The sequence below is a fragment of the Ixodes scapularis genome, unplaced genomic scaffold (assembly GCF_016920785.2).
Source record: "Ixodes scapularis isolate PalLabHiFi unplaced genomic scaffold, ASM1692078v2 PGA_scaffold1__304_contigs__length_218370807, whole genome shotgun sequence".
NCBI lineage: Eukaryota > Metazoa > Arthropoda > Arachnida > Ixodida > Ixodidae > Ixodes > Ixodes scapularis.
The window spans coordinates 20,784,333-20,797,317 of record NW_024609846.1 but is presented as its reverse complement, the minus strand read 5'-3'; the positions used below and the strand labels follow the sequence as shown (position 1 = coordinate 20,797,317).

Below are 12,985 nucleotides of genomic sequence, written 5' to 3'. Positions count from 1 at the left end.
TGCCTTCTAAACAAATTTAATCGATCGCTCCGATAAGTGCTGCATCCCGCGAATTATGATTTTTAAGATAAGCGTTTCTGAACATTTTACTTTAATCAATTTGCGAATGGTTTTTCCAAGGAGCGTTCGGAATAACCCAGCAGGGAAAGGAAATATCACTTCAGTGACCAGAGATGTCATCTGAAAACTACGAAAAAAAAATCTTGCTAAAAACAAAACAGAAAGGTTATTTCATTGCATTTTGAGCACGAGTATAGCAGGAGCAAAGACAGTTTTCATTATAAATTTAACCGGTGACTGCGCCAGACGAAGAAAATTCAGTTGACAGTGGTAGAAAAAGTAACTGTAGAGGCAACTTCCACCAGCTCCCCTGCTCACTCACCGTATTTTCATTACCAGTTTTCATCGAGAGCCATCCCGCATATTTGCACGAAGCATGTAAGATCATAAATGTAGGCAAATAAACTGTACACAGGCGCAAACATTTTTTCTTATATTCTTTATTAACTCGAAGGTAGATGCCTTCAGCATGTCTTATGGTTCTGTAGACATGTTGTAGAGCTGATAGAAGGTAGATCCCTTCGGGAAGTATACTGGTTCTACAGACACGTTGTAGAACTGTAAGAACCTCGTTACACAATCTTTACGGGCACTGTCCGTAGCACACGTGGCATTCTTGCCATTGTTCCTTTCAGCTTGCATAAATTTCGAAATAAGCGAGTCCACGAAGTGCGAGACCTTCACAAAGAGCGTAGGTCTCTCCGGGTAAAGGCAGTCATCTGGCCCGTCAGAAACCACACCAATAAGAGTCCACCCACCGTTATCTTCGTACATCAAGGGTCCTCCGCTGTCTCCCTGAAAATAAACCATAAGAAATTATTAGACTGAATTTGATGTTTTATACTAAACAGAAAGATTCGAAATATGTGTTTATGACAAGAAAACGTGTTTATGATAAGAAAACGTCAAAGCCTTTCGGGAGAGAAGGAGAATCAATGCTGAATCATTTCCTTCGTAAAGTTCGAGAAAAAATGAATTGGTGTAAAGGTCTCGTGACACATATTTCCGTCCTAAATTTAGCGGGGAAACAAATATTTCCCTGTTAAATTTAGCGGGAAATCTAATTTACCGCAAAGACCGCCTGACAAGTCACGTGATGTAATTTTCTTCTTTAACAAATGCAATATCTTTAAATCGGATTTTAAATCACGGGACATCAATTTTGTTTCCATATTTAACTAAAACATTAAATTGGTGCTCAGGTAACGTGATTCCGATATTCCTGCTCAATTTAGCGCAGGAACCAATTTTTTAACGTGAGAGGACAGGCAAAGTCGATTTCCTCGCTGAACAGCGGTGAAATGATGACACGGACGGACGAACGATCGGCTGGACAAATATTTAGGACTAAAGGATTACACTAAAATGAACTGCAGGCTTTATGAACTTAGATGCAAGAAGAAATAAGATTTATTATATGATATTTGAGTGTTATAGGAAGCACAGTTTAAGGGTTTTCTGTACTCACACGACATGATCCTCCATTTGTGCAAATGATGTAGCCAGGAACTTCGCTTTTCATTTGGGCAGAGCATTGCTCCTGAACCACGAGATCCATTTTTCGTTCCATCAGTGTGTTTGCGCCTCGAAAGAAACCGATTCCTCCTTGTTCCGTTTGTGATTCGACGCTAGTTACTTCACTTGATGTTTTGTTTATGGGTTTCTGAATCTCGTGGTCGTCTATTTCGTCTTCGACTTCAAAATAACCTTCATATTCATCTAGACTGTGATACTCTGGGAGTAAAACAAATATTTATTTGAAATATTAATAAAGGCCATACGAATGATTGTACATTCCGGGTGCTTATTGGTAGGCCAGCATGTGTGAAACACCAACCACAGTCTGATCAACGCATAAGCTATATGTCACAAAACGCAAAATAATTGCTTTTTAATTACCAGTTCAATTTATAAATTACGAAATCCTTCAAGGTTGCGGAGTTGCATTTTATTATGAATCGCGTCTCTAGTAAATATTAAATCAGGCCATTTACCATATATTTGTCCCCAGCCAGCAACATAGGATGCACTGCTTGCAGGGGGATCGGCACAGTTTTCCGGAAGGCAGATTGGCTGAATATATTCAGTATAGTTGACTTTTGTTTTTAATTTTACAACAGCAATGTCTTTCTGCGAAAGTAATAAATAAAAAAGCATGATGCAACACATTTAAAGGTGTTAGGACCGTTGCAATTTACGTACCATGAAAAGGTGACAGTTGTCTTGAATAGGGGTGCAGAAGCTTTCAACTTCAACACAGATCACCTGGATTTCAGCATCCTCATTGTATTCTTCATCTAATTTTGGAGATACTTTCGCAATTCTGGTTTTCTTTTCTTGTATATTAGAATCTTGTGGAGTGTTACATTGAGAAACATTGGTTCTGAGTGTGGTTCCAAGACGAACTGAAAACTCATGAGCCTCTTGGTTTCTTTAATCATAAAGAAAAAGCAGAGACAGTTACTGTTACCGAATTCAGTAAGTTTTATTTATCTATTTATTTATTGATTTTGTTCATACTGCGGACCTTTCGAGGTCCAAGCAGGGTGGGCGGTAAACATAAATACCGCTAGAGAAAACAATGGTTGCACATAACCATTTTTTAGTTTTATATTTAGAAATAATATACCAATTTCATTAATAGACTTGATATAGAACCTGCGTTCTACCCTTTTGACAGGTACGATATCGTTTATTGGCCTCAAGTTAGAAATTCATATTGGAGTTTAAAGGCCAATTTTCTCACCACGTGTAAACGGAATGCCTGACACACGATAATTGTTTAAACTTTAAAGAAAATTTGATTATCGGGTGTCTTGTCTAATTATGTGCCGCCATCAAATGCGAATTTCAGGCTGCAAAAAGCAGAAACGCGTGTGTTGCTTCATGCCTCAAACCGCACTGCACATGGAGTGGCTAAATAACCCATCAAACTAACGAAGAACGGACTGGGAATATGCGAGACAGCAATTAAGTATTATATGAAAAAAAAATAAAAATACATATTTACATTAAATTTGAAAACAAAAATCACTTACCGAAAACAATGTGGTGCCGTTACTACATGTTCCTCGCCAATTAAGACCCCTCCGCATGCAAAGGTATCGTTTGAGTTATAGAATGCGACCATCCAGGGCCAGTGTTCCGGGAGAGCCTCGGTACCGTTGATGATTCTTGCAGAAATATCTTTTACTTTTTGGCGCTTTCCGCACTTATACTGCGTATCACTTTCGTCTGTGCGTGCTAGACTTGCAGATCCTGTAACCATCCAGTTAGCGAGTGCACATTCAAACAAACAATTTGCGTTGGAAATCGTGATTGCAAAAAAGTGAATGTATGCACGACTTTAATATTCGATTTTGGAATGCACAATTTTCTTTTGTACACATAGGCAACATCATTGCAGAGTGTACCCTACCTGAGATATAGCAGGGATGGTTTTGGGTTTACGGCCGTAAAGTGCCAGAATAAAGAAGCAGGGAATCGTTTTCTGTAATGGATTTAAACTCATCGCGAAACAGGGACTGTTCTAGTTTGCGTACCGAAAGAATTCTAACTCTACAGTCTAACGAAAATCTAGTTGTAGCTGCATCTATGGCCATTGCTGCTTTTCCACTAGCTGCTTCACCTCAAATATTCCACGGGCATTAAATTATATGGCCATACAAGTTGAGCAAATCGGGAAAGTGATCATTAGAGAGTTTTAGTAGATCGTTCCGATGACTCCGACAGCAATAACCGATACACCGTCGCCGTTTTTCCCCAAGCATCTTATCGTTATCAGGGGTATTGGAGGTATGAGATCGATCATCGAAAGCTCTCTATTACGACTTTATGTGCCTAGCAGTCAATTCTAGGGACCGTTCCAGCGACATTTTTCGAATAAAGTGGTTTACAGCGCGTGTTCCCGGGTTTGAGAGTACGTCTGTGTTGGCCGACTGCGCTGGGCTGTGAGTTCTTCAAAAAGGAGTAGCAGCCTGCGTAAACGAAACTCCGGACACTGGTTGTGGCTAAATTTATCCGTTTTATTTCATCGTTTGTGTCTTGTGGCGAATACAATCTCTCCATGCTTCAAAAAAAAAAAGCAATGTATAAGTTCTTAAAAAAACAAAACAAATGAAAGCTATTTTTGGTGGCCCTGTACGCGACAGAGCAAAATCAAAAACAGGTGGAATATTTGTAGTATTTTATGCAGATTTTCAAGATGCCCTACACTCAGCCGTGTTAACCTGTAAGGATATCAACTGCCGAAAATATTTTCCACTCAAGAAAACCGAAAGTCATCGGTATTCCTCGGTCACAACATGCCATCCAACAAGTCTCATCAATCGAACAATATGTTGCACGTACCATACGGTGCTGCGTGACCCGCAAAAAGGTTTATTCAAGAAAGATATCAGATAACACGCGGCATATCCAATATATAGTGTTGACGAACGGTCCATTGACGACATTGGGACGGAATGCGGTTTATTTTAAGGAATTTTATGAAAAGTGTTTTTTTTTACATTAAAAAAAAACGGATTTATTTGTTCCGCCATTTACCCTGGACCCAACAGCTATGTTTTGCGACGAAAGCAAACATAGGTGGGAAAACATTTCGAAGATTATCTCTACTGAACCAATCATCAAAGAACATCGAATGGCCCGCGTCGCGAACTGTTTGATGCTCGCTTTCTTCGTCGGCATGCTGCGAAGGCCGAGCCGTCGACGAGAGCTGGTATTCTCTGGTTCTCACAAGGGAAGATAATACCGAAAAGGGCACGCGTCCTGAACAGACAAATAAACCAAAACTTTCAACAACGTCCGGCAAACTCCCAAAGAACAATACAGGTGGGGAGTCGCGCTGACCGGGTTTCAACAGCTTAGAAGGTTCACAGGACTTTCTGGCTGACAGTGGTCGTCCGGGTCGCAAAATGGGGCGGCCGCAGAGCTCTTCCTTGGAAGTGCGTAGTTCCGCGAGCTGCTTGAACGCCGATCGAAGCCGCGCACGAGAACTTTTCACTTCTAATACGCCATGAAAATGATAGGCTATACTCGGGGACGTCTCTCTGTGGCAATGAGAGAAAGCTATCAGGGGGGCGGGGGCAGAACTGACATTTGTTTAACCGCGCCAAGTTGGACCAGACTTCCTTGGTTTTGGTTTCAGTTTGGGTTTTGGCGTGACTGACACGCATCTGCTACTGTTCCTCACTTCGTATGAGAATGGCGGTTGATGTAGCTGAGTTTCGATCGCCAATCGAGTATGCAAGCATAGTGGCGTCTGTTTCCCAATGTTTCATTCGTTTTTAATTTAAAGCCAACGCTTTGACTGACGTGCTCGGACAGTATGACAAGGTAATTTAGACCGTGTTAGATCACGTCGAATTTTATTTGTATTGCTACCGACACAGATATGCGACAATTTAAGTAATGCCTTAAATTTTACCAGGGCTGCACTGCTTTGAGGTCATGACTGGGCAAACTCTTCTGTTGCTGAAAAATCACAGCGCGGGGCGAAATACAAAAATAGGAGCACGCGCAGTCTACGGCGCGAAGTCAAACTCTATTTGGATAGCGTTGAGTTTCCGCTAGGCGCACGAGGGAGGGGGGGGGGGGTGTTAGCGCACCTCAGCTCAGAATACGCATAGCGAAAGCTCTATCAGCAGAACCCAGGGATCGCGGGCGTAATATCCACTCCTTCTCATTTAGGCCGGTGGCCTCGCTGCCGGTATCCGGATGTAATGAAGGGTTTCTCTCTGGCTCACTTACGCGTACACGTTGCCCATCAATTTCTTGGTTTGCTGTGACGACTTTTGGTGGCCACACATTGTGAAAATCCTACGGGCGAACAAAGGAAGAGCTCACAGAAGGCACCGACGATACACAATACAAATGGCACCTAACGACGAACACGAAAAAGACATCGTGTTTGTTTTGCATGGAACTAGAAGACCTCCGGTGAACTTAAATTAAGAAAACCCGAAAGAGCTAAAAAAATAAATGCTATACGTTCGGCTCATCTTGAATAATGTTATTGTTGGATTTTCAAATTTGTGCAAAAATGACAATGATATATACTTTTTGATTTTGTTAGGTTACGCCCAACAAATTATTTACTTAGAACTATATTTAGTCGTGTGGTGAAACGGCGTGCCGCCGCTCTGTAGCTGTTGATTCATTGCTACATTAAGTTGTCCATACAGAAAGGCGGCAACAGGGCTCTCAAGTTCAGAGGATGTGGGGATTCCTCTGGTCTCCCTTCCCCGATGGCTGTGATAACGGCCGCGGGTCGGAACGCTCGGCCTTCTTCGCCGTGAGCTCCGACCTGTTCGTGAGGCGGAGGGCCGCCTGGCTTGGGGGGCTCTCCTCTCACTCTCTCCCGGGGGGACCTCTTTCCGTCCCCCCGCTCGGATGCGAATCACTGCCGACAGGCGAGGAGGTTTCGCCTCTTGTTTTCCCGCTTTCGGGAAAGGGACTCGTCCGGGTGACCGCGAAAGAGATAGGACGTGCTTCGGCGACTTCTCCGACGCTTCCCCGGTCTCGGCTCTCCGGAACCCCGCGTCTGGCCAGGTAAGGACCTTTTCTTACCTTGCCGGCGCGGGGGGCATTTTGGATGGGCACATGTAGTTCATTTTAAGAGTGTTCCAATAAATGCTCTTGGACTCTGTCCTTACTCTGGTACGTGTGTCTTCTCTTCCGCTATATTCGAGAGAGTGAGACAAGGTAGACGATCATTGGCACCGACGGAGGTAATTAATCGAACCGACCCGCGGTAATGTAGCCCTAAACGTTCGTCTACATTTCCGCGGAGATGTGGGGACCGCGGGCTACCAGGTTTGACGTCTCCTTTGAGATATCGCCGCTGTTGAGACAACCCTTTGGTTACTCTATCGGTACCTGTGTTAGTTGGTAGCTAGCAACATCCCACATAAAATGGCGCCCAACGTGGGGCCACGACTTCCTTTATCGTGGTCGTGGCTCCTGGCCTCCGCCCCTTTTGTCCGGCCTTTGCCAGCAATTCCTTGCCTTTGATCGCCCCGTACTACGAGCGTCCTGATCTCGCCACTTATGGTTGAGCGATTAATGCCGAGTCGGCAACCCGCAGTGCCACTCCTTTGAGCGAGCGCAGTGTGATTCGAACGCGCGTTCCTGTTTTGAATTAGCGTGCGTCAAGCAACATTCGTTGTTGCGGGAGACCCTTTGTTCTCCATGCTTGAGGCGAACCTTTCACCTGTGTGTATTTCGGTTCCTTGCGCGCCACCAACAACTTGCCCTGAAGGGAAAATGTATATAGAAGTTTTGATGACGTTTTTGAGTACCGGGTGGACTTTTATGTCCGGCGGGGAGCGAGGCTTGGCAGGAAAGAGTAGCGAAGGATCAGCAGTGCAATCTGGGAATGTAAATATTCGCGTTTTCTTTGACTCGGAGTAGTCGCGGACACTCATTTAGAGTCGGACGGTACGCCTGCCAATAACGTCGATAAGTAGCTGGTACTGCTACTGACGGGCTCCGGGAGCCGGGCCGCGTAACCGTCGGCGTCGAGAAGCAGTTTGCACACTGTTGACGCGCGCGCTGTATTCACTGCTGGTATTGCAGTGGGCGCGGAGGGTTTTCTTCGGGAAAGATTTGTATCTGCCTGATGCCAACGTACTTCTGCAGCCTGTTGTTGTTTTCCAAGAACGACACTAGTTTTGCGTTCATGGTGGTGGCGCTACGCGGTCTGATGCGCACTGTGACAGTATCTGGGTGGACGAGTGACTCTAAGACTTTCGGAGGTTATGTTGCTCTGAAACCCGGGCGCCATGTAGCCAGAGCGCCCTTTGGCGATATCTGTCAGACTCGCGTGATCCAGGTGGAAGAGTGACTCTAAGACTCTTAGCAGTTACGTTGCTCTGAAACCTGGCCTTGCCTCAAAAGAAGGGTCCACACCGTTGTGAGCCCTTGATCAAGCCGTATCGAGTGCAAGACACGTTTTTCTAGCCTCGGTAAGCTAGCTAGCTCAAATAGTTGGCGAAACTAGCAGGTTTGAGCGTGTGATCTGCGGCCCCTTTTGTCTTCCTCCCTGGGGAGCAAGATGGCGGCTATTTTGCGCGGGAACTTGCGTCTTCCCCGCTCGCAGGCGCGCATGCATGGCGGTTTGTTTATATCGCCCCTTCGAAGTCCCCGTATCCGTTTACCTCGACTTCAGAAGACGGGCCAGCTGCAGACTGTTATCTGTTTTTGGCCACTTATAGTCAACGGACTCTTCCGGCAACTATAAAACCGGGTATTGTAGGCAGCCTCTGTGTTAGCTGCCTGCGCAAAGGATTGAGAACTCGGCGTTTTTCCTAGAAGCTCTCTCCCCGGTGCCCACATTAAGCGAACTCAATTAGTTTGCTTGGTATGTGGACGCGTTTCGAACGGAGGGGCCCCCTTTTTATGGCTGCTTCTTCCGGTGTCGAATCGGGTCACTCTGGCATGTTCCTGTCACCGTTGACAAACTGGCCACCTTTTTTTGTGGTTTTGGTTGTCGTTTGCTCCTGCCCGTTTCTGCTGCCTTTGCGGCCCGGCAGGCGAGCGACGGTTGCGCGCGCCCCCTCGTTTGGAGGCAGCGGCGCCCTTTCTTCCCTTTGGGGAGGTCTACGGCCGGCTTTGGGTGTGTTGGCTGCTGGCGCATTACGACTTCGCAGGTCTGCTCCGAGGTCGTCCACCCCCCCTTCACCAGCCCACTGCGGCCGAGATGGCGCCGAACCCCCCGGGCAGCGTGTCTGGGACTTCCCCAGCTGGTCTCCGCTGGTGGGCGGCGGTCGTCGGTCTTTTTTTTTGGTGCTGCCGCCTTCACGACGGCCTGGCTGCCCCCACTGCAGGCCAGCTCGTACCGCGACACCTGGGTCCAGCGGCGTCAGCGCGGTGCCTGTGATGCTCTGCCGTGCTGTGGCGGCGGCTGTCAAGTGCTTGGAACTGGGTCTTCGGTCCTGCGGGCCAGCTGTTGACGGCGGACACTGTGGGGACGCGCGCTGGGTGTCGCGTGTATATGTTTGGGGGTGCACAGAGAGATATATTATTTTATGAGAGCAGGTGGGCCTCCTTTATTCTTTCTTGAGACCCACCTACCGTTTTAAGGAGGGGGGGATGTGGGGATTCCTCTGGTCTCCCTTCCCCGATGGCTGTGATAACGGCCGCGGGTCGGAACGCTCGGCCTTCTTCGCCGTGAGCTCCGACCTGTTCGTGAGGCGGAGGGCCGCCTGGCTTGGGGGGCTCTCCTCTCACTCTCTCCCGGGGGGACCTCTTTCCGTCCCCCCGCTCGGATGCGAATCACTGCCGACAGGCGAGGAGGTTTCGCCTCTTGTTTTCCCGCTTTCGGGAAAGGGACTCGTCCGGGTGACCGCGAAAGAGATCGGACGTGTGTCGGCGACTTCTCCGATGCTTTCCCGGTCTTGGCTCTCCGGAACCCCGCGTCTGGCCAGGTAAGGACCTTTTCTTACCTTGCCGGCGCGGGGGGCATTTTGGATGGGCACATGTAGTTCATTTTAAGAGTGTTCCAATAAATGCTCTTGGACTCTGTCCTTACTCTGGTACGTGTGTCTTCTCTTCCGCTATATTCGAGAGAGTGAGACAAGGTAGACGATCATTGGCACCGACGGAGGTAATTAATCGAACCGACCCGCGGTAATGTAGCCCTAAACGTTCGTCTACATTTCCGCGGAGATGTGGGGACCGCGGGCTACCAGGTTTGACGTCTCCTTTGAGATATCGCCGCTGTTGAGACAACCCTTTGGTTACTCTATCGGTACCTGTGTTAGTTGGTAGCTAGCAACATCCCACAAGGATCAGGTAGTTACATTGGCCATCGCAAATTATTACAGCGGCAGTGTTATATTTACTAAGATATGTATCCCTAGTACCATTCAAAATCAACGTCGCAAAAAGAAAACTTTAGTTTAAAAAATAGTTTTTTTTTTTTTAAATTATTGATTGCTGCGGTTATCACTGAGGTAAATCTGCTTTCAAAAAGGAGGGTATAAAAGTAAAAAAAAAAAAAAATCTACCGAGAGAGGCAGTGATTTGTGTAGCGGGCATTCATGTACATATTTTTGTGAGCTCGGTTTGTGCATGTCATCCCTGTATGTGGATGTTTACGTAATTCGTTAGAAGTAACTAAATTACATCTATTTCATTATATTTATACGTAAGTCTGTAAGGCAATATTTACATATTTTACAGAGGAATTGTAAAGCAATCGCATTAGATATTTAGGTAAGCGAATGGTTTAATCCGTCACATTTCTGTTTTTATTCACGTAAGAAAAAAGTGGGAATATCAACACCAAACAAATTCGTTCATTTTATTTTGTAAGATGAGCATTACCTAAATCACATTATCACTTGCACTTATAAAGCGCAGGGCCTGGCACTGTTCAGAGGCTCAAACCCTTTCTTCAGGTTGCCTAACACCTAGATTCATTTTTTGTTTTGCTATTTTGTTTGCTAGCTGCAGCTTGCTCGCCCACAAGAAAAGAGGAAAGAGAAGTTATATAAAACCTTCGCTCTGGGTTCCAACAATACTCCAAAATCTCCCAATATCGAAAAATTGCCTTCTAAGAAAAAAAAAAAAAAAAAACAGATAAAGAACTGTTTCAGTTTTGGCGAGTTTGTATAGAAGGTCTCTGCGCGTCTGTTATATTATTCACCTCACTCTTTCTTTGCTTTGGAACATAGAGAGAGGAGGATATGTAACGATTGCGCGCCTTCCAAAAGCTCGAGACAATTAACAATGACCTCTTCGCGTATAGTAACTACGAGAGTTAGTATAATGTCACAACAAGAGTGGAAGTGCCGTATTTCGCTAAAATACAGTTCAACACCGAAATTGACTGAAAACGGCCGTAACTGGCAGGCTGCTCAAAATGATGAAAGAGCAGCTTTCATATTTTGGAATTACAAAGGTTTATTTCATTTTGTTCTATTTTCTTACCTATTCTTCTAGAAGCTTCAGGTTGCCCACATTCCTGTCACCCTTTCCGTGCATCCGCTGTTTGTGTCCCAGTCGTTGGTTCACGCAATGGAGGGACGCTGCGGTGCCGTTTCCTCACCAGACATCTAGCTGAAGAACCCTGCGCTGTGGGACGGCCGATCCGTGCTACACTTGTTTTGGACTTCGCGCTGATATTCTATTTTTATTCACCCTACGACGTAAAGTTAAAGTTACTCTGCGAGACTAACCGATTACTCCTTGAAGTAATGGTCACTTACTTCTTCGTAAGAGTAATTATAAGAGCAGTTAGTTACAAATTACAATTTTGCGTTGGGCAAATGTATATGTATTTGCTGACATTTTCTTAGTGGCGTGTACAAGTCTGCATGCGTGTGATGCGTCCAGCCGATTGATCATGTGTGAAGTATTTGTGCAATATAAAGTGGAGGAGATATGGAGCTAACTGCGCGAGCAATGCAAATATATTTGTGTCCTTTGAATTGGGTAATACCTTGCACCACCTAGATTCTTAAGCTAAGTGGCAGCTATATATTTTACACGAGTTCCATTTTGATTCTAAACCAATGTAGTGGTTTCTACTTGGACTTATGGTTGAGACTATTTGCCTTCAGTAAGTTCCTAGGTTAGTGACTGTTATGCCCGCGTCCCACTAGAGCGACAGACAGAGACAAAAGTCAGCGACAAGCCTCAAACCCATGCAGCATGCTCGTGATGGTACCTTTGGCAGGCGTTTAGTCGTTCGGCGCTCGTGAAGTAAGCACGAGCGATTGCAAGCCTGCCAAAGATACCCTCGTGTGCATGATGCTCGTGTTTGAGCATAGCCTCCGTTACTCTGTAAAGCGTCTCAAATCGCGAAAGACTCTGGTTTGAGGCTTGTCTTTGTCTTTTGTTTCTGTATGTCGCTCTAGCGGGACACGGGTATTAAGGAAACACCTGTTACTTGGTGTGGCTAAAGGTCAGTAACATATGTGACAAGCAGTTACGAACAGATAGTTAGTAAGCACTGCGACCTTATTTCTAAGAGTACCTTTTAATTACGCTGGCCGAAAGGATAACGAAAACAGAACCAGCGTTTTTTGCTGACGCAGGCAATTAAGCAGCACGAATGTTTGTCAAGCTGGAACCCCGGATGAAACCTGTGACAATTAAGTGATTGTCATGAGAACATCGCAGTTTTACGACCAACAAAGAGCAAATAATTCGTGCGGTGTCTCGTTTTATAAGTTTGACGCATGCAAAAGATGATGCTTTAATTTACTGAAATCAGTATGAAGGGCCTTTATAAGGGACAACGGCGGAAACTTAAGAACAACTCTAAAGCCAGAGTAATACTGCTCATGCATTATTAAAAAAAAATAGTTTGGAAACACGAGTTACTGCAACGTCCTTGTTTCGAATGCCGCGTGCCAAATGTTTTCTTGAACGCATTGCCATGTGAAATTTGAAGCACGAATCTCGCGGTGACTCGCGTTAGAATATGAATGCAGGCTGCGTTTTGTATCATGTATTAGCAGTGTGAGTGCGGCTTCACGGTACAAACCACGCCGACAGTTGAATCGTATAATTGTCGCGTCTCCTTCAACGAACTTTCACCACGCTCGGTGGAGATGTGTACAGACAGAGATGAGGCAACAGAAAGCCATGCACTTCACTGTTTAGCAAACCTTATTCTCAACGGGAGCGCTGAAAGTGGTGCTCCGAGAAAACTACAGAAGGGCTTTTTAAACCTGGACGTGAACACAAAAAAAATCTTAAGGATTAACGAAATGTTTGTCATTAGTTAACATAGGAACCAACCTTATAAAGCCAGCATTTTGAGCCGTAAACTAAGAGTCTGCTAAAACGAGATCTACTGCGCAGGCGAGCGGTTATACGATCATGGTGAAAAAAACCTTGAGACAAGAAACGAAAGAAGGGAATAACAACACCGTCCCTAAATTACAGACACTCTTGTGGTTGTCCCTAGTTT

At 45.5% G+C, this 12,985-nt stretch overlaps 1 protein-coding gene across 1 annotated transcript in view; it reads right to left on the bottom strand.

Moving 5' to 3' along the window:
- Positions 1-534: 534 nt before the first annotated feature.
- The window catches only part of LOC115328051 (enteropeptidase-like), a 29,219-nt gene continuing 16,768 nt past the window's right edge, over positions 535-12,985 (bottom strand). Inside the window, exons 2-6 of the mRNA XM_029989131.2 lie at positions 3,099-3,318; positions 2,263-2,491; positions 2,055-2,190; positions 1,529-1,794; positions 535-855 (exon numbers count right to left, since the gene is read on the bottom strand). Coding sequence (XP_029844991.2) covers positions 535-855; positions 1,529-1,794; positions 2,055-2,190; positions 2,263-2,491; positions 3,099-3,318 — 1,172 coding nt within the window. The remainder of the gene's footprint in view (positions 856-1,528; positions 1,795-2,054; positions 2,191-2,262; positions 2,492-3,098; positions 3,319-12,985) is intronic.